This window comes from Carica papaya, chromosome 2 (assembly GCF_054855325.1).
Source record: "Carica papaya isolate Zhongbai chromosome 2, ASM5485532v1, whole genome shotgun sequence".
Lineage (NCBI taxonomy): Eukaryota > Viridiplantae > Streptophyta > Magnoliopsida > Brassicales > Caricaceae > Carica > Carica papaya.
This window is the reverse complement of record NC_142310.1, coordinates 32,068,225-32,087,863: the sequence shown is the minus strand read 5'-3', so window position 1 is coordinate 32,087,863 and position 19,639 is coordinate 32,068,225. Positions and strand designations below refer to the sequence as shown.

The window sequence follows — 19,639 nt, the reverse complement described above, 5'->3', positions numbered from 1 at the left end:
ATTCAATCTTACTTTCTTTTTTTTATATTCTAATTGGATTTTCATTTGAAAATTAAGAATTTTTTTGAGGTAATTAAGAACAAGAGGGAAAAAAAAAAAAAAAAAAAAAAAAAAAGAAGAGATGGGAAATTTTCAAACGATGATTAGGACGGCAATGAAATCGACGTATTAATTGTATTTGGTCATTTTTAATTTCAGATTGCATTGGTTTAATTAATCAATGATTTTTTTTAATTAAGAGTAATTAATTTCCACAATCCAAATGATGCACACAAAGTGCCTGACACTGTAAGTGCCATTTACCAGTGCACGTAGTTCATGTATTTTGACCTTAAGAGCTATCTAACGGTCCGGTTAGTAGGGAACCCTAGGTGGAGGCAATATAATGATTTTCGATATTTGTAAAAAAAAAAATATATATATATATATATATGAAAATCTTCACGTATAAATAATCGTATTAGTTAATCATTGATAATTGCTTTAATTAATCAGCATTAATCATGAAGAGGAAAGTTCTACTGAGTTTCAATAAAGTTGGTTGAGTTTGAAGATAGTATTCCATATATAATTAAATTTGAGAAAGGTCACGTGCAATTTCATATTTAATATAAAAATTTAGAACTATACACTATATAAGTTTCTTTTCATCTATTTTTTTCATTCGCGTTAGTTTGTTTATTTCCTAGACTTTCTGAAAAAAAATTAATGAAGTGTAAAATTCTATATTATAATAAATTATAATGTATGTTTTTGATCTTATGAGATAATTAATTTATTCTATTAACATCACAGCTTAGTGTCTTGTGATATGACGTTTAGATCTTTTATCATATTTGAATTCTATGAAATTTTCTGAAATCAATTTCTAAATCCGTATTTTTAACTAGATAAATTAGTTTTATCAATAAAAATTTGTTTTTAAAATTACTGTTACAAAGATTTGACTTTAATTTATATAAAGTTTGCATTAAATTCAATGAAAGGACAATACCTTTTTTTTTTTTAAATCCTTTTTCTTATTCTTCTTTAATTGATATAACTGATAAAAGTTGTATTTGACTCAAATGATAAGATATACATATCCATGAATATAAATATGTGTGTGTGTGTGTATTAACTGGTATACATAATTAACATATAATCTTCCAAAAGCATGTGCGGAAGGCCTTGATAGCTTTCTATCCATTGCAGACATTTTAATTAAACTCAGTAGTGCTTATCGAAGAACAACCTTAATAATCAAACTTTTAAACAAGCAAAATCTCTCCATGCCATGAGAAGATGCAAAATCACCATCTTCCATAGTGATGAAGCTCCGATGCAGGACTTTTCCCAGGACGTCCATTAATGGAGTACATGGAGAAAAATGGTACTTACTTTTTGATAGAGACACCATATACAAAGGGTAAGTGTTTCCATACAGTTGCATCTTATATACTTCTTGATGATATGAAACAAAGATGACAAGGGGTTAGGGGCTTTCAAACACACTTGCATAACAAGACAGAACAAATACAACTTTTTGGAGAGACTACGCATACTAATGAAAAGAACTTTCACCATATGCATTTGTCAAATGAAGGAAAAGACGTTCAAGCACTCCCTCCTGTCCACTCCCTGGAAGAAACTTCATTGATTCTTGTTTCTTTTGGTGGAGATGAAGGAATGCATTTAAGGTAGCCACAACTCTATCCAACCCAAGTTTCAGGATAAGCTTGGCAACAAAAGAATCAAACTTGTAATTTCCACATGCCTGCGCCCAAAATATATTTCAGTCTGAGAAAACATTCAGAGATATTACCAGATGAAAACTGTAAATGAATTTGACATAAAATCAAATATAGCCTATTTCGCTCCTATAGAAAACAGTACTTGGAAACAAAAAATTAATTTGATTATTCACTTTCTATCTTCTCCAAGAGTTCCAATGCTGTTCTGACCTGGAGCTGGCATCCATTTGTCAGACCAATTTGTCAAAGATATTCTGTCCTCTTGCTGCTTATAGGAAATCTTTTGGTCCTCTTATTATCTGATTATTCAATTTCTTTTTGACTGTGTAATATATTTTTCCAATTTTATATTCAAATTTTCTCATAGATTTCTTCTTATGCTTAATATAAAAATATGAAAACCCGAAAAAATATAATATCAACACAGCTAAGAGTCATGATAACACCTTTTTTAAGATAGTCTGAACCTCCCACTATGCAAGGGAATTAAAGGACTCCATCTCTAAGATTCAACTTAGCTTGGTTTATCCTGTTCCCTTAGAGCTTTGGACTTGCTGCTAGCAAGGAAGTACTTCTCAATCTTAAAACTATATACCCAAAACTTTTTAGTACTTAAATTCCTCAATCCTAAAGTTCTCACTGTCCATACAGAAGCTATAGAATAAATTTATCTAGAGATTTTCATCGGTCACAAATCTACCGAGACTGAGGACCGAATTATGAGAGATATGCTGACTAAATAACGGACCGATCATATTTCTGTCTGGACCAAATTGAAGTGATTTCTCCTTTTATTCTCCTAAAATATCATGTTTAAAAATAATTAATGAAATCAATAAAAATACACAAATACAATATATTCATAAACTATAGTCATTCATCAAATCCATCACATGCTAGCAAATACCTACATGCTAGCAAACAAAGCCCTCACCAAAGATATTTTGTATCCTTTTCATCCTCAGACGCATTAGCATTGAAGAAAGAAAACCCTCAATCTTCTAAAAGAGAAACCAAAGAAAAGCCAAATTGATCAAAAATTCAGCACCAAAATCTCCAAGTCACATCACAATGCAAGAAGAGATGGTTGTGAGTCGCTGCAGCCCTAATACACATCTCACAGAGCCCACGTGACAAAGCGCTATTCAGTCTGCAAGCATGAAGCATATATTAGTATTAAGCCTGCTCAGAATCGTAGTCCAAGCAAAAGCTTTGACTTTGTAAAAACTGAGAACCTTCGATAAGCACTTGTTTACGTTCTCATATGGAGTACTATCATTATGAATCATAAAGTCTAAGTAAGACTTAGATGAGCATAATCCCTAAAAGCTGTGTTATTAGAAAAGACCCTGGATCCTACAAGCTGAATAATTGATGTCATATCAATAGCTTCCCATTCATTAGGATTTCTGGCAAAAAGAAAAATTCCAAGAATGAGATTCATCAAATCGAACCAAACAAGATCAAATAGAAGAATGATGATTTCTTGATAGTTTGTAGATTCCAGGCAAGCAGGGATTGTTAATCCAAGGGTCTTCATGGAAAAGAATGGATGAACCATCTCCTAACCTCAAACAAGGTAAGGGTAAGCAAGAAGCATAAGACCATAAAGGAGCTCTTATAAGTTTTCGAAACAGTGACCTTGGAATCCCATCCATTATGGTGAAAACCAAACTTGCTCTTGCTAACTTTGTGCTACAAAGAGTGTGGCTCCATGGGAATTCTCCATAACCATTTAGTTAAAATAGGTAAATTTTTACAGTAATGATCACCAATACCAAGGCCACCATCCACTTTGCTAACCCAACACCTTTGTCAACCAACTTTGTGATGATAATAAAGAAATAATCCAAACCGGCTAAGAGGCATAGCGACCCTTCCTGAGGATTTTTTCAAAAATGAAAATAGTATTATATATAAGTGACGCTTCTTGAGGATAATCGAAGCCTCTCACTGTGCAAGGGAATTAACACTCTATCTTCGGGATTCAACATTGGTTTGATCTCGTTCCCTTTTGGTTTTGTACTAACTGATAGAAATTAGGTACTTCTCAATCTCAACACTCGATGCCCAGAATTTTGAAGTATTTACATTTCTTAACTTGTTGTTTGTATCTCTTGTTTCTTTGTTACTTATTCTTATGTATAGGTGAGGTCGACAAATAAATGAGCATGAGTATGAGTATGACAATTAATGATCCACGTGTGTGACCTTCAATAATATATCCAACTACAGGTAATGATACATGTATGTAATATTTCAATGATACATGCACCTAGATGCAATCAATATGCTTAATACATATGTGCCCCAATATGCTGACCTGTAAGACTCATGCATCTAGAAAATACCCAGAGTTATGATGCATTACTGCTAATTGAATTCAATAATTTTCCAAAAGTACAGACAATGGGAGAATAGGGGAATTGAGAAAAAGGCTACTCACACAATTTAATATTGAAATATGGCTGAATCCACAAAGCCCATGTAGGTTGTACCCCAAAGCAGGTCTAACATATATTTTCCTTCATTGGTGCTCCAAATCAAAAACCTTCATGCACTTCCAAGTACCATGAGCAGCACAAAGATGCGATTGTCTCAGGTTTCAGTTTATCTTCATTTAAGATGGCAGGCACAATAAACTGGACCGAGACACTCCCCAATTTCCTTTGAACATCAATGCTTATGTTTCTGTAGAATTGATTACTTAGCTTAGAGTGGACTGCATGCATATCATCACAAAAGTCAAACCCAGGCATTAATTTGTTTCCGTTTGACACATCATTCATATGCGTTTGTTGCTTTGCCATGCTATTTTCCCAGTCAATAATGAACACTGCAGCTGAAGTACTAGAAACAAGCTCAATTTCCTCTTTCAGTGTCTTTAAACAGAAGATGGTACCGTTCATTACCTCTGTTGCAAGTTGAGCCATCTATATAGCATCAGCAGGATTTCTGAGTTTGGATTCTGGCCCCACATCATTTCCCCGAGAGTTAAGAAAGCACCTGCATCCTTAGCTCAATTGAAAGAGGATGCCATGATGAAAGTAACTTTTGAAAACCTCGTTGGAGATTAGAATCAGCAAACTTTTTGACATAGGACAAGTTGATTGCCTCTACTTGAGCCACCAAGGACATACTGCAGATTACCAGAAAAAGCTCTATGCAATAAACAAAATTGGCAACTTAAACAAACAATTGTATGCTGTTACATAGCTATCCGCATTCAATCAGTGCTCATTACTTCTTTAAAATATGCATAGTGCTGTTAGCTGCAGTATCCAACACCCTACAGGATGGATACATCCCATGTAAGGTAGGAAAGGAAGATGTACATTAAGAAAGCAAAAAGAAAATTTAATCCATGAAAATATTCCCAACCATGTCATCTGAACAGTCTATGATGTGAATCACTAACTCATACATGAGACAACAGCTGTGTGTGTGTTGTGTGTGCATATAGGCAGAAATAACAGTGTTGGTTTTGCATGCTGACAATTCCCATCATAATATAAGATCTGAGTATCAGAAGTTCTGAGAATAGAACTTGCAACAGTGACAACAGCTATTACTATCAGCTACTGATGTCATCTTGATGACAGCCAAGTGGATGGCTGGAATCTTGCTGCATCTTTGACCTTCCTTTTCTTAATTTCATTTCCTGCTTTCTCTAACAGCATAACCAACACATCTAATTGGGAGACCACAGATCCAGGCCTCTCCTTTGTCTTCTAAATAAGTTGCAGAAAGTAGCCCTTTTTTGGAGAGAAGAAAGGAATTCTTATTGGAGAGAAAAGGAATTAATCCATAGAAACAAAGCATCAAGGCAATGTATTTTAAACAAACACTCATGGAATATTCTCTTTCTTTATCATGAGAAAGAAGGTCACCATGAACTCCATTGTTGCTCGTAAAATGTTCTTAACTATCTTTCTTGGTCCAAATATTGGAGCTGAAACTGATAAAAACTTCAAACCATCTATTGAATCATGGTGTGGAAAAGATACAATTTTTGCACTACAAATGATCCTAGAGAAGGAAAGAAGCACTCGTAATATATCAGCAAAATAGCCATCCGGCATTCCCATTAGAATGTAGCTACAGAGGTCCCTATTTCTTTTCTCTGAAATTTGATTATTTTTCTAATAAGAAAATAATTATTTTATTTTGAAGAGCATCAAAGGAATTTAACCTTCTACTTAATCTAATTACTTATATAAAAATAAATAAATCATAAGGAAAATAGAGTTCTTCAGTGGATCTATTGAGGCAATACCAACAGGGTCCTCTTTTTGGGGCACATCATGTGCTGCGAGAATACTCTATTTTCGGCACTTACGATTTAGTGTAATAAATTTGGAGCATTAAGCACCAAGGTGTACATGCATATACTATTATATACCAGCATATATGAAAGACTCTACCAACATTGAAATAGAAAAAGCCAAACATTTTAATTAGATTTCAGAGACTTAGCATCCCATTCATTACCTCACACATACATTGGATAAAAAAAATCCCAGCCGAATGAGGAATATACCTAATGAACATATAGAAACAGTTTCCCAGCAATAATTAGCGCATCATATTTCTCCATTTGTCCTTCAAATCCCCCTGCACATAGCAACAAATAATAATAATATAGAAAACATTTATTCTCAAGCAAACAGTAGAGAAAGAAGACAGAAGCAAATTATTTACCTCATTTCTCTCTAAGAAAACGTCATGATGTAGATTCAAGATAAGTTTCCAATTCCCTTTCCCGTACCTTCATTTAAAAAAAAGAATTAGGTCCCTCTATTAGCAACTTCCGTAATTAAAATTCAATCAGTGTATAATTCTGAAAGAATAAATGCATACTTCTTAACGGCATTCCTTAAAACATCTTCTTCCTCCAAACTCCATTTTTTAGGTTTTCTTCTGCCACCTAGTTTTGCAAATGTTTGCCTCTTCAATGGGGAGAGAGTCATTCTTTTATTGGTAGGCAAGTGAATTCTATCTGTAGAACTAGAAGCTCCTATAGGAGAGTCATCTGTCAAATCATCCCACTGAAAAGACAACCACTAAATGCTAAAATGAATTTAAATTGAAATACAAGAACTTATCAATTGAGATAAAAAATGAAGTATAGATTAAACAGAATATTAGTTCATGATTGACTACATGACCAAGATTGGGTCGAAATTAGAAAGCATATAAATAAAAAATGAGAGAAAAGATAATATTTAAAGTAATATTGAAATCATAAATTTAACATAGAAATTTACTTTCTAATGTCAAAATATACCACTGAAATAGAGTGAAATCAATACATACCTCATAAGTATGGGCAGTGCTATTCCACTCCATTAGAGTGCATTTACGTGCATCATTCAAATGATTTCCTTGAGTCTCCATCTTGATGCTTTCCTTGACTGTCCTAGGCCTCAAAGTTTCAGCAACTTGTAAAGCATTTCGTAGTGTGTCTTTCAAAGTTGCTCCTAATTCCGATATACTAGTATTAAGTTCTCCTTGCACTTTATTATACTCAGGGTTAAGAATAGGATCACATTTACTGTACAATGGCTCTGCATTTGACTCCTCAGCATCAGAGATCTCAATTGAACCTACATGGCATCTCCAATGTGCAATGTTCTTTTCCCTTAACATGTTCTTACAAATTTCTGTATGAAAGGAAAAGAAGCGGTATGTATATGTATTTAGTTATGATAACTTGTAAATTAAATGAAATCAAAAACAAACAAAAAAATGATCACTACAAAACATGAATATAAGAAATAAACCATTATCGTAAATGCATATTCACAGTTAGGAACCACAGAGTTCCACAATTTTTTTGAGAAGTTCATAACCGAAACAGGAGAACAAAGATAAGGAATCACACAAAAGAAAATCAAGAATCAAGACATCTAAACCATAACAAGAAGCAGACTGATACTTCAGTCTATTAAGAGAATTAATTTCTTAGTTCTCATACTTGTATGTTACAGGCCTTATTTGATAGGGCAGAGGGACATGGGTCAAAAACACAACGCAATAAGGAGAAAAGCATCCTAGCCCCATCACCATTTGTGGCACTGCTATAATGCAATTGAGAAAAGCATTCTATCACTATAAATAAAAGAGCTGCTGAGACAAATGGGTGATATTTTGATCAAAGATTTTCTAGAAGAACTTAATAAACAAGAACTTATTTAAAAGTGCAAAATATAAGCATGGGTCATATGCATGGCACCAAAGAATCCCATGGAATGAACACACTAACCATATTATTATTTCCATTATGTTTGACAGCATCAACTATGAATAGAAAAAATCTGAATAGAGCAACAAAAATGTAGATCCCCCACATTATTCACATACTCATAATTTTATGGTGAAGCTGATAACATACAAAATTAAGGTTACCTTGTCCACAGAGGGATTAAGGATAAATCTATAGATCACATGCAGAGTTTCTTATAGATCACACTAGAAGTTCTTAAGCATCACTCCTAAGATTTGAATGCGTTATACAACCAAGGTAATTTGAGAAAACTCTCATAATAATTTATTCACCAGAGATTTCCCCTCAACTTTTCTGCTGGCAGGATTGGTTCCCTCCTATGGAGGTCGTAGGCCTTGATGTCCTCCTTGTCGCGTTGTTATAACACCAGGAAGTGGGTGGAATACTGCTTTCAAGGCAGGGCGTATTTAAGCGAGTGACCTGAAAGTGGTGAGAAACGCTGGACTGGAAGGGATGGTGAAAAGGATGGAGGTTTCAGTAACCAGCAAATTTCCCAAAATTAGCTTCTGGGTGCAGTAGAGAGGGGTAAGACCAGATGACTATAACACTTTTTCAATAATCAAGGACCATAAAAATTATGGGAAAGGGGCTGTTAAAACTTATGAGGGCTGTGGCAAAGAAGAAATTGGGGGGAGGGTGGGGGGACAAAAGAAGGAAATTGAAGAGGTTGCAGTATTCTATAAATTATGTAAAGGGACAAGGGGTTAGAGTGCTTCAGACACAGAATATTTGTTGAAACTATGTTAAAAAATATTATTTCTTGGATTGAGACAGAGTAAATGATATAGGCAAAATGACAACCATCAAAGGTTGTCTTGTTAAATGGAATCAAATCTAGTGCATCCTCGAGGAAGTAGAGGGCAATCTACATCTAATTTTTTGGCACATTAGTCATGGAACACTATGACGTGGATTGTTGTTACTCACCAAGGGTTGGACAGCTCGAGGCATTCGTTTGTTGTAGAATGGTAGAACTACGGACATGGTAGATTAGTAGAAGGGTAAACACTTGATTAGTTGCTTTTTTTTCGAATACAAACGTTGGCGGGCGTTACTTGTTCACCAGAGGCTGGGATAACGGTCAAAGAGAGGGTAAATAAGAGGAGATGAGATTACCCTTGGGTGATCGGAGGGAATATTTACTTGGTTCTGTAAAGGCATGAATGGTCACGCGATCTTTTTTACTCAAGCTTGAAAAGATAACTCCAGGCACTTTTTGATTCATACAATTTCATTGATCTCTCTCTTTTTTATAGTAAATGTTTATAGTAAATAGATATGGTCCAACATGAGGGAGATGACCACTTTCTCTCTAACTGATAGATCTTTTGGTGTCATCTTCTTTTGATATCCAGGTTCAAGCCTGTTCCAGAAGCTCCTCCTAGACCCACTTCAAACAATTATCCTATTACCCTTGGGCTAGGTGGCATTAGGTGGGCTCCTTTCAAATCTGAAAACAAGTGGCTGAAAGTTTAGAGTTCTAAAGAGCTGGTTGAGAATTTGTGATGTGAACATCAGGTTGTCAAGTTTCATAGTCTTTAAATTACACAAGAAACTTCCACATGCGAAAACAAGATTAAATTTTAAAATGAGGAGTTCAAGGCCATTCATGCAAAAAGGGATCACCCAGTTTAGTTGTTGGAGGAGATGAATAAGGTAGAGACTTAGAGGGGCCTTTCCAATGGCGAGAGGGAGGAGAGGCAAAAAAACGATTATCCCGTTTACCATTTCCACTGTTTCAAGGGTCGGCCTCTTTGGCTGACCTAATTTGCCCGTCTTGAAATGACATCGAAGCACACTAAACGTCTTGTTCTTATTGGCTAGAAATCTTTCGATGTTGTCTGCAAAGGAAAAAAACTGAGGGTCTGAGAATCTGTGAGAACGGAAGAGGTTCCCGCACCTCAATCTCCCTGAGGAAAACGAAAGCCAAATGGTTAGTGGAGGCACTTAGCGATTTTTATTGGCTTCCAGGAAGCATGACATGAGGGTAAGAAATTTTCAGGCAAAGACCGTCACCTATATATTGCTTTATCCCGAAGTGGAAGGGGCTATGTGTTAGTCTTGTTTGAGATGAATGAGAAATCTGTCAAGTGTATTTTCATTCCAGATGGCTTTCAAGCTGGTGGGTGGTGGCGCATGATAAAAGCCATCTTTGAACGCATGGAAGCACCACTGGTAAACCCATTTGAGAAAGCTAAACCTACTCAACCAATTTCCATTCCTGTTGGTTGCAATGTTAGGGGCGATCTCTCCTCAAGTTCGCTGTCCTTCAATTGTCAAAGGTGCGATTATGGTATTTGTATCCAGTTTGAGGCAAGAGGAGATAAGTCCTTTACAGAAGCACTGAAATCGGGTTGTTTGCCTCCAATCTGGGTGGAGAAGAAGAGACCCAACCCGGCTAGTTCAAAATTCAAAATTCAAAAAGGGGATCATTTTCCTGTTCTAAGCAGGGGAGACCTTGGGCCCACTCCATCTAAGCCCACCCAGAAAAAGCCCAAGTTCACTCGGGCTGAGAAATGCAAATGGGTCGATCAAGTTGGGACCAACAAGGAAGCCCGAAAGATCCATGGAGGCAAAAAGGGTAGTCCAAAATATAAATCAAGAAGCTCAAAATTCAAATGGAGACCCAAAGCGATTCGCCCGATCTATGACAAGAATAAAAAGTCAGAGTTATATTTTGCTCCTTTAGAATCAAAGCCTGCTTTTGTGCCTTTGGAGTCGTGCCCTAAGCAGGTTGCATTCGAAGACATGGTTGTACTTCGCTCTAGAAACATATATGTAGATTATACTTCCTACTGGGGAAAATCTCTTGATATGGAATTATTAGACGAAATGCCTTTGCTGCTCTCTGAACCAAAGCATGCAATCAAGTGTGTACCTTTGGCCATCGAGACCGACGAATAGCCTATCTTCGATGAGCTTGTCTCTCCTCTTCTGTTGATTTCTAAAGAAATGGTTGTTATTAATCAACCTTCAAATGTGCCAGTAGAATGGAATGAGACTTAGGTTTACTCAGAATGAATTCTCCAAAACATAAAAGGAATCGGCCAAATCTTGGGAGTGACTTATGAAGGTTTTGAAGATAAAGCTATAGCGTTATTTACTGAGTTGGAGAAAAGAAATGGGATAAAAGAAGTGACCGGTCCCCAAATGAAAAAAGAGAATAAAAAAACAGCAAGATGCAGGGACAAGGGAATTGTAACGGCTTCAATGCTCAGTCAACTATGATAGCAAAAAAAGAAATACAGCAGAGGGTTCTTCAACGGTTTCAACATCATCCTAATGACAGAAAAAACTATCTTTTAGAATGTAAAGGGTCTCAATGATCCGGGTAAAAGGAACATCATTAGAAGTTACATGTCTAGATGGAAACCAACAATCGTGTGCTTCCAAGAAACCAAAATTCAAGAGATCAATGAAAACATCATAACGAGTCTGTGGAAGTCGAGCTCTATTGGATGGTTCACGAGTCCAGCAAAGGATAATGCTGGAGGTATTTTGGTTATATGGAATAAAGATGTTGGGGATTGTAAGGATCAGCTCTTGGGTGTAGCTACTGTTTCCCGTCTGTTGACCAGCTTGCAAAAAAGTGTTTATTGGTTCTTCAAAGGTGTCTATTGCAGAAGGAACAGTGCTGAAAGGACAATACTTTGGGGAGAATTATCCGAGTGTTTACACAAATAGGACAATAGGGGTGTGATTGTTGGGGATTTTAATATGATTCTTAAAAGATAGGAGAGAAGCAGCAACAATTATTTTGTCTCTGAAGCCCAATACTTCTAAATGTTCATTGATAACCATGAATTAATCAATCTTCCCTTGAAAGGTGGCAACTGGAGATGGAGCAATGACAGAGATTCTCCCTCCTACTCAAGGATTGACAGATTTCTAATCAGTCAAGATCTTCTCATGGACATGTCGGGTCTCTCTCAAAAGGTACTCAATAGACCTCTCTCTGATCACTTTCCCATTTGTTTTCATCCTGAAGGTATCAAATGGGGTCCTACACTTTTTAGAATTGACAATAAATGGTTCAAGTATGATAATTTTAAATCCATGGTTGAGATGGTTTAGAAAAATACTTGTTGCAAAGGAACACCTAGTTATTGTTTTGCCTTCAAACTCAAAATTCTAAAAAAGAAAATCAAAATCTGGGCAAGAAATGTACAAAAAGCTGAGGAAAACAACATTCACAGTCTTATGACAAGCTTGATTTTCTGGAAAATGTGGAAGGTAATCTGGGTCTGTCCTTCATTGATAGAGAAAGAAAAAACAATCTTAAACTGGAGTTTGCCAATAAACTCAATACGAAAGCCATCTATTGGAACAAAAAGCCAGAGAAAAGTGGCTCAAAGATGGCGACAAAAATACCAAATACTTCCACTACCGGCACTTCTCATTGGAGATACCAGCATTGCGGGCAACATTGAAATACAAGAGGCATGCAATCATTTTCATAATATGTTCACTAAAGAATACTTCTGGAGACCGAAATTGAGAAATCTCAACTTTAACAGGTTAGATGATGTATCGACCTCTCAACTAGAATCTGAATTTACAGAATTTGAGATTTATGATTGTCTAAAAAATTGTGATGGTAACAAAGTGCCGGGTCCTGATGGCTTTAACATGAAGTTTTTCCAAGTGTTTTGGAGCATTGTTAAAGATGATATAATAGCATTTTTCAATGACTTTCATCAAAGTTCTGCGTTTATCAAATCAATTAATTCCACCTTTATGCTCTTGATTTCGAAAAAAAAATACATCCAACATTAAAGATTTTCGCCCTATTAGTTTGGTTAGTTATGTTTACAAGCTACTCTCAAAAGTGCTAGGAAGTAGATTGTCTAAAGTTATCAGTTCGATCATCAGGGAAAATCAACAAACTTTTGTTTATGGGTGCCAAATTACAGATGTTATCCTTACAGCAAATGAGGTGGTCGATGATGTTATTAGAAATATAACAAAAGGGCTTTTATGCAAACTAGACATGAAAAAAGCTTTTGACCATGTCTTTTGGGATTTTATTGATCATATGCTTGAGAACCTCGGTTTTGAGTTTAAATGGAGATCAATGAATGTATTACAACCACATATTTTGCTGTTTTAGTCAATGGTGGCCCATCTAAATTCTTTAAAGGTTCCAAGAGCTTAAGGCAAGGTGATCCCCTCTCTCCCTTATTATTTATTATTATTATGAAAGCACTCAACAACCTTGTAATGCAAGCTAGAGACTGGGGCTGTTGAGAGTTATCTTTGTGGGGAAAAAATAACTATCAACTTGAATTTTCTCACTCATTTTTTGCGGATGATACTCTCATTTTCTGTCAAACTAATGTAAAGAATATCATTCATCTTAAATGCATTCTTCTTTGTTTCCAAACAGTCTCCGGCCTCAAAATCAACATGGAAAAATCTAAATTGATAATGCTTGGGACGAATTCTGATGGTACCCTTTCCAAAGCACTCGGATGTAAATCTGCCCAACTCCCTATAAAATATTTGGGTGTTCCTCTTGGCGCTAAACATAAAGACAGCAAAAGTTGGGAGCAGGTCATTGACGCTTTTCAAAATAAACTGGTATGCTGGAAAAGTAAATATCTTTCCAAAGGTGGGAGGCTTACTTTACTCAATAGCACCCTGTCTAACCTTCCTTTCTGCTATCTCTCGGTGCTCACTATACCCAAGAAAGTTGCTAAGCAACTTGAGACCATTCAATGTCGTTTTCTTTGGGGCCAATAATGACTCTAACCGAAAGATCCACCTGGTTAAATGGGAGCAACTGAAGAAATCAAAGAAAGATGGCGGGTTATGCATTAAATTCATCTCTGGCCTCAACAAAGCTTTGCATAGTAAGTGGATTTGGAGGTTTTGGAATGAAAATAACAGTTTTTGGAAGAAAGTCATTATATGCAAATGGTTTGGAAGCAATGTGTATGACCCTGCTGTTTTGGAAAAGAACATGTTTGGCCTCAGCCTATGGAAGAGTACTTGGAATTTTAGTAAAATGATTCTAAATTATTCCAAATGGATTGTTGGAAAATGTGACAAAATTCGGTTTTGGCAAGATACTTAGTGTAGTCAAATGAGTATCCAAAGCCAATTTCTTCACATTTTTGCTATCGCAATAAACAAAGACATTTTTCTAGAAAATGTTTATGGAATCAGCTCTCCTCTGTCTTGGAATGTGGCTGTCACTAGGAATTTGAAAGACCGGGAAATTGAAGAATATGAAAATCTTCTCCAAATCCTTACAAATGCCAAAATGGGTACTGAAATTGATAAATTAAGATGGAATTTAAGTAAAAATGGTTCTTTTACTGTCAAATCTATATACAGAAACTTGATGGACAAAAATCATTCTACTGCTGTTTTTCCTTACAAAATCATATGGAATAGTTCCATTCCACCTAGAATTTCAGTGTTTGCTTCGTAAGCAGCTATGGATTCTATTCTCACGCTTGACAACCTTATGAGAAGAAGTTTTATGTTAGCTAACTGGTGTGTTTTATGCAAGCAGAATGTGGTATCTTATAACCATCTTCTTCTTTTGTGCCCAACATCCTATAAACTATGGATAATGGTATATAAGCTGCTTGGTGTCTCTTGAATTATGCCCAGTTCAGTCAAAGGTGAATTGTTAGCTTGGGAAGGAGTCACTTCGTGTAAAAGGTGGAATAGGGTCATTCCTTTAACAATACTATGGTTTATTTGGAAAGAAAGAAATTGTGGGATTTTTTAAAGCAAAAAAACAAATTTTGTTGTTATTAAGGATAAATGGTTTTATTTTTTTGGCTCCATCATCCTTGGTCGCAACCTTAACTCTTTTGATGATTTTGGTCAGATTGTAAATATACTTATTGATCTATAAATACTATCTTTTGTATATGGGTTCGCCCCCTCGACACTCTTTTTGATATTACTACTCACTTTTATCTTAAAAAAAATATATGTTGTGGAGAAAATTGTCAGGAGATAGAAATCAAGGGCTTTGTGGATTTAGGTGACAGGAACATAGAGTTTTTCCTATTATTCTTCTCATCACAGAAGATGCAATGTAGTTGAGAGTTTGAAAGTAAAGATGGTTGTGAAGGATTTTTTTTTTTTATGATTTATATAGTAAGCTTGAGAAGCGGAGGCCTACTCTTGAGGGCATTTTGTTTCCTACATTGAACAGGGTGCAGAATGAAAGACTATTCTTGGAAGACGAAATCTATGTTTCCTACATTAAACAGAGTGGATAGGAAGCAGAATAAAACTCTCCCCCTCTTTCTGTGCACCAGCTCGTCCAGCACTTCATTTGCCATCAGTACAAGATCCATAATTTACCTACCTTCCACAAATGCATGTTAATTCTCCCCAATCACATGCTCCAATGCCTTAGGCATTCTCCTACCAAGACTTTTGATATAAACTTACAAATACACTCAACCAAGCTGATTGGCCTAAAGTCTCTCATGTTTTGCTCCTTCTGCTTTGGTTATGAGTACTAGAAATGAAGAATTCAATGATTTCACAAAAGTCCTATTCTCATGCAGCTCCTTGAACACCTCCATGATATCTCCCTTAATGATATGCCAGAACTCTTGAATGAAACTCATGTTGACCCACCTGGTCTTGGTGTTTTGCTCTTGTCACACTACTTGGTGTAGCCCTTCCCAAATTTTCTCATATGAAAATTCCATCTCTAAGTGATCCCGACTCAACTCATCCTGTTCACTAAACTGTAACCCATTGAGTTTAGGCCATTTTTTTAGATAAAGGTAAGAAAATGCATTAAAAAATGGTACCAAGGGGATACCGCCCATTTACAAAAGATTTACATATCAATGAGCATATTTGCAACAGTTCCATGTCATCAAAAGATAAGAGATTGTATCCTAAAAGTATGAATCCAAAACAGAGTATCCATTTATCTTTAATATTTACAAAAGTATCTTCAATGTCTTCAAAAATCTTATTGTTTCTTTCTTTCCAAATAACTTAAAAAATCGTTAAAGGAATTAGCCGAGTAACATAACTATTAGAAACTAAACCCCTCCCAGGCCAGAATCTCATTATAAATGGAGCTGAATATAACCCAATTAATGTCAATCAGACTATAGACCATGTGCCACAAATTAGAAGTAAAAGGGCAAAAAAGAATAATATAATTGCAACTCTCAGCATCATTTTTGCAAAGAAAACAACTGTTGACCAAAATTTTCCCTCTTTTTACCAAATTATCCAATGTTAGGATCTTCTCCTTAACAACTTCCCAAGCAAATAATGCAATCCTGGAGGCCATTGAGTTTAGGCCTTTTGCTGATCTCCTCTTTATACAATTGATGGAAGAACTTCTTAGCTTCCTCTCTTAGCCTTTCATTGCCTTGTACCAATCGATTTCCCATCATCATGTCCTCAACATAATTAATTCTCCTTTTGTGGTTTGCCAGACAATAAAAATACCTGGTGTTCCTATCATTCTCTTTTAACCATCTCTCCCTAGACGTTTCCCGACACGAAATCTCTTCCATCTAAAGCCTGCTTGCCAACTCAATTCTCAAAGATTCCCGAGGGCAAGATTTTCCTGCAACAACCCCCTTCCCCCTCTTTTTTATCAAAACGCTCAATTTCTTGTACTAGAAATTGAATCTTCACCTCCTCCCTTCTCCCCTCCTCCACGGCCCACTTCTTGATATCACCTTTCACTGCCTTGAGCTTCGCGCAACTCTAAAGCTTACCTTACCAACAGCTTTAGTGTCTTTCCACCACTTCTCTATATTGCTCCTAAAATTCTCCACTTTTAACCACTTATTATAAAAAATGAACGACACTAGATCCCATCTAAAACCAAACTGATAGTAAAATTATCAGATTTGGGTCTCTATAGTACCTTTTGACACAAGTCGGAAAATTGAGCAAAGCAGCAGTAGACACCAAGAATCTATCTATCCTCGGACAAGACGATGGGTTTCTTTGGTTCGTCCAGGTCCATTTTCCCCCCATGAGAGGCATATTCATCAAGTCAAGCTTGTCCGTGTTTTCTTTAAATTCATCAGCACATCTTCCTGAATATTGCTCCCCCAATCTTTCATGCCTGGACAAAACAATATTGAAATCACCACCCACCACCCATAACCCATTCCACTTCTGTCTGCACTCTTCTAAGTCTTTCCATAGCATCTCCCTCTCACTACTCATACCCCTGCAATACACTCTAGTAACCACCCACTCCTTTTTTCTCTTTCTGGCAAGTGTCACATAATGATTTTGAGGTTAAAGATTCGAGGAGAGGTCAATGACTGGAATATAAGGACGCCAGTGGTTGATATGTCCACCACTGCCCTGTGGTTAGGGTGACTTCCAATCAGTGGCTAATAGGAGGCTTATGGCATTTAGGCTTTCTAGGGATCGCGATTTTGGTTTTTTTTTTTCTCCGAATACCTTGATAACTGTTTGAACATAGGGATTTGATTCTAAGGTGTAGGGACTTTTGGCTTTGTTTCCAAGTGATACGGATTTGGGACAAAACCAGATAACAAAACTTAAGAAAAGAATAATGAAGTATTGCATTTTAGATTTGATTACATGACGCATCCCTTGATTGACTAAATCTGTATTTGAAATAGAAAGCAGTAATAACTAATTACTAATACAATCAAGGGACAAGGATCTACAGTCAGCGGATATCATATTATTCATGCCCTCAATAGAGATGGAACTATATGCAAAGCTCATACCTTTCCCTTTGGCAAGAGCGACTTCACTAAACGGCAACCTGGACGCATCATCCCCAATCTCTTTATCATCAAATTTCTGCCCCTCCGCACGATCGACCATTTCATCGCCAACACCATCCGGTTCCCGGCGAGCATTGTTCTCCAGAGTTCCATCTCTAGCGCCATCCATGTCCGGTCCCTGATTCATCTCCATCGTCTTCCTAACCGCCACTTCAAGATAAGCGGGACCCATCATAGCAAAAGCCTCGACAATATAGTCCCTAACCGAATTTAAAGCATCGTTCCTCGTATTCCTCTTCGTCAAAACCATGCACACTTTCTTGTCCCAAACAGCAGCCTCAATCTCCTCTCTCCGCTTGCCCAACTCCTCCGACGAGCAAACCAGCTCGCTCGTGCCTGACCGCTGCAGACCTTGAATTCGCTTTTCCCATATCCTCTTCAATGCATCCAGGTACTTGCCTTTGTTAAACTCCCCGACTACGAGGTATTTCACCGTGCATTCCACGGCCACCGCACAGTAAGCCCGCTTCATCGATTCCGTCATTTTGGAACCTTCCTTCCTATCCAGCTCCTCTAATATCTCGAGAGAATCGAGAATTGTCTCAGAGATCGAACCCTCCGCGATCTCGTCCGCGATTGACCGTAGTACCAGTGTTTTCTTCAACCGAATATCGTCGTTTGAGAGTTCGAGTTCCGGCAAGAGCTTCTTGACGACATGGCTGGTATCTGGTTGCCTGACCAAGAACTCCGCTATCCAACAGCAGATAACTCTATCCATCTGTTCTTCCATTTCATTAGAAAATTCCTAATTTAAATGATATCAGGCCAATGTTTTAAACAAAAAGAACTTCACCAATAATTAATTTGTCACAAGAAAAAGGGCAATTAGGGTTTTCCGCCTGTACAAGGTGGAGTCTGGTTTTAAAAGTGAATTTTTTAAAAACTTCATAAAAATAAAAATATAAAATGGTGAGTAAAGCCGGTGCCTTTGTAGTTATAATATATATATATATACATATATATAGTAAGATAAAAGAGGAAAAGTAAGTGATAAAATTTTGGAATTCTACTTAAAAGTATTGCTTATAGTTGCTTGTTGTACTTGTTCGAAAACCAAAGAAAAATATTTCTGAATTTTTAGATTATTTATAATTCTGAGATCTTTTTTTTCTTTTTTTCTTTAAATTAGTAAATTTCTTCTTTTATCCTCTAAAAAATCTACAAGCTTGCTTCTTCCATGTACAAAATCAAAGTATTATTGTTCAAAAAAGAATAGTCTAGAGAAAGCACAATTAGCAATTATAATCATATAGATTTTTCTTCATTTTTCAAAAATCATATATTTTTTTTCAAACTTAATTGAAACATACTTCATTCTCCTTCTCATCAATTTCCTATTTGGCTTTCAAGTGGAGATCAAAACATATGTTTTTATTTCGCAAATTACTAATTTTCATTTGCATAAGGACGAAGGAAGGAGAGGAAGCAAAGGAGATACATCTATAAAAAAAGGGAGATGAAACATGATGAAAGAGCAGCAACGAAAAAAGACTAGAATTGAGTAGTACGAAGATGAAGAAAGGAGAAGAAGATGAGAAAGGTGCCATGATCAAAAAGAGAGATGAAGCAGGAGAAGTAGCGACAATGTAGAGCTATAGCCAGCGAGTGTTAAGGAGTTATAGGTGGCGATAAAGAAGTGAGATAAAACTAGGGGAGGCACAACGACATCCATATATCTTTTTTATCAAAGAGGAAATATAAGCAGATTATAAATAATAACACTTAGTTTCTTCTTGCTTTCACTCTATATCTCTTTAAATTTTTCTATCCAGTGAAGACGATGAACAATTAATGATATAAGCAATAAACTATTTTTCTAAAACTTGTTTCTTCTTTTT

The 19,639-nt window shown here is 36.3% G+C and overlaps 1 protein-coding gene across 6 annotated transcripts; it reads right to left on the bottom strand.

The window, feature by feature from the left end:
• Positions 1-1,133: 1,133 nt before the first annotated feature.
• Positions 1,134-18,685, bottom strand: LOC110823629 (myb-like HTH transcriptional regulator family protein). 6 transcript variants are annotated; one of them, XM_088214105.1, is made up of 8 exons: positions 17,742-18,685; positions 7,050-7,396; positions 6,594-6,796; positions 6,435-6,501; positions 6,274-6,347; positions 4,180-4,746; positions 2,180-2,883; positions 1,134-1,756 (listed from the first exon to the last, which is right to left on the bottom strand). In XM_088214105.1, exons 1-5 carry the CDS (start codon positions 18,529-18,531, stop codon positions 6,309-6,311), a joined length of 1,446 nt encoding a protein of 481 aa, XP_088070231.1. In that variant the 5' UTR covers positions 18,532-18,685; the 3' UTR covers positions 1,134-1,756; positions 2,180-2,883; positions 4,180-4,746; positions 6,274-6,308. The 6 variants fall into 6 exon arrangements, with proteins under 6 accessions (XP_088070231.1, XP_088070226.1, XP_088070228.1 ...); XM_088214100.1 differs by having other exon boundaries at positions 4,180-4,872; positions 17,742-18,684; XM_088214102.1 differs by having other exon boundaries at positions 2,645-2,883; positions 4,180-4,872; positions 17,742-18,684.
• Between the last annotated feature and the right edge of the window lie 954 nt (positions 18,686-19,639).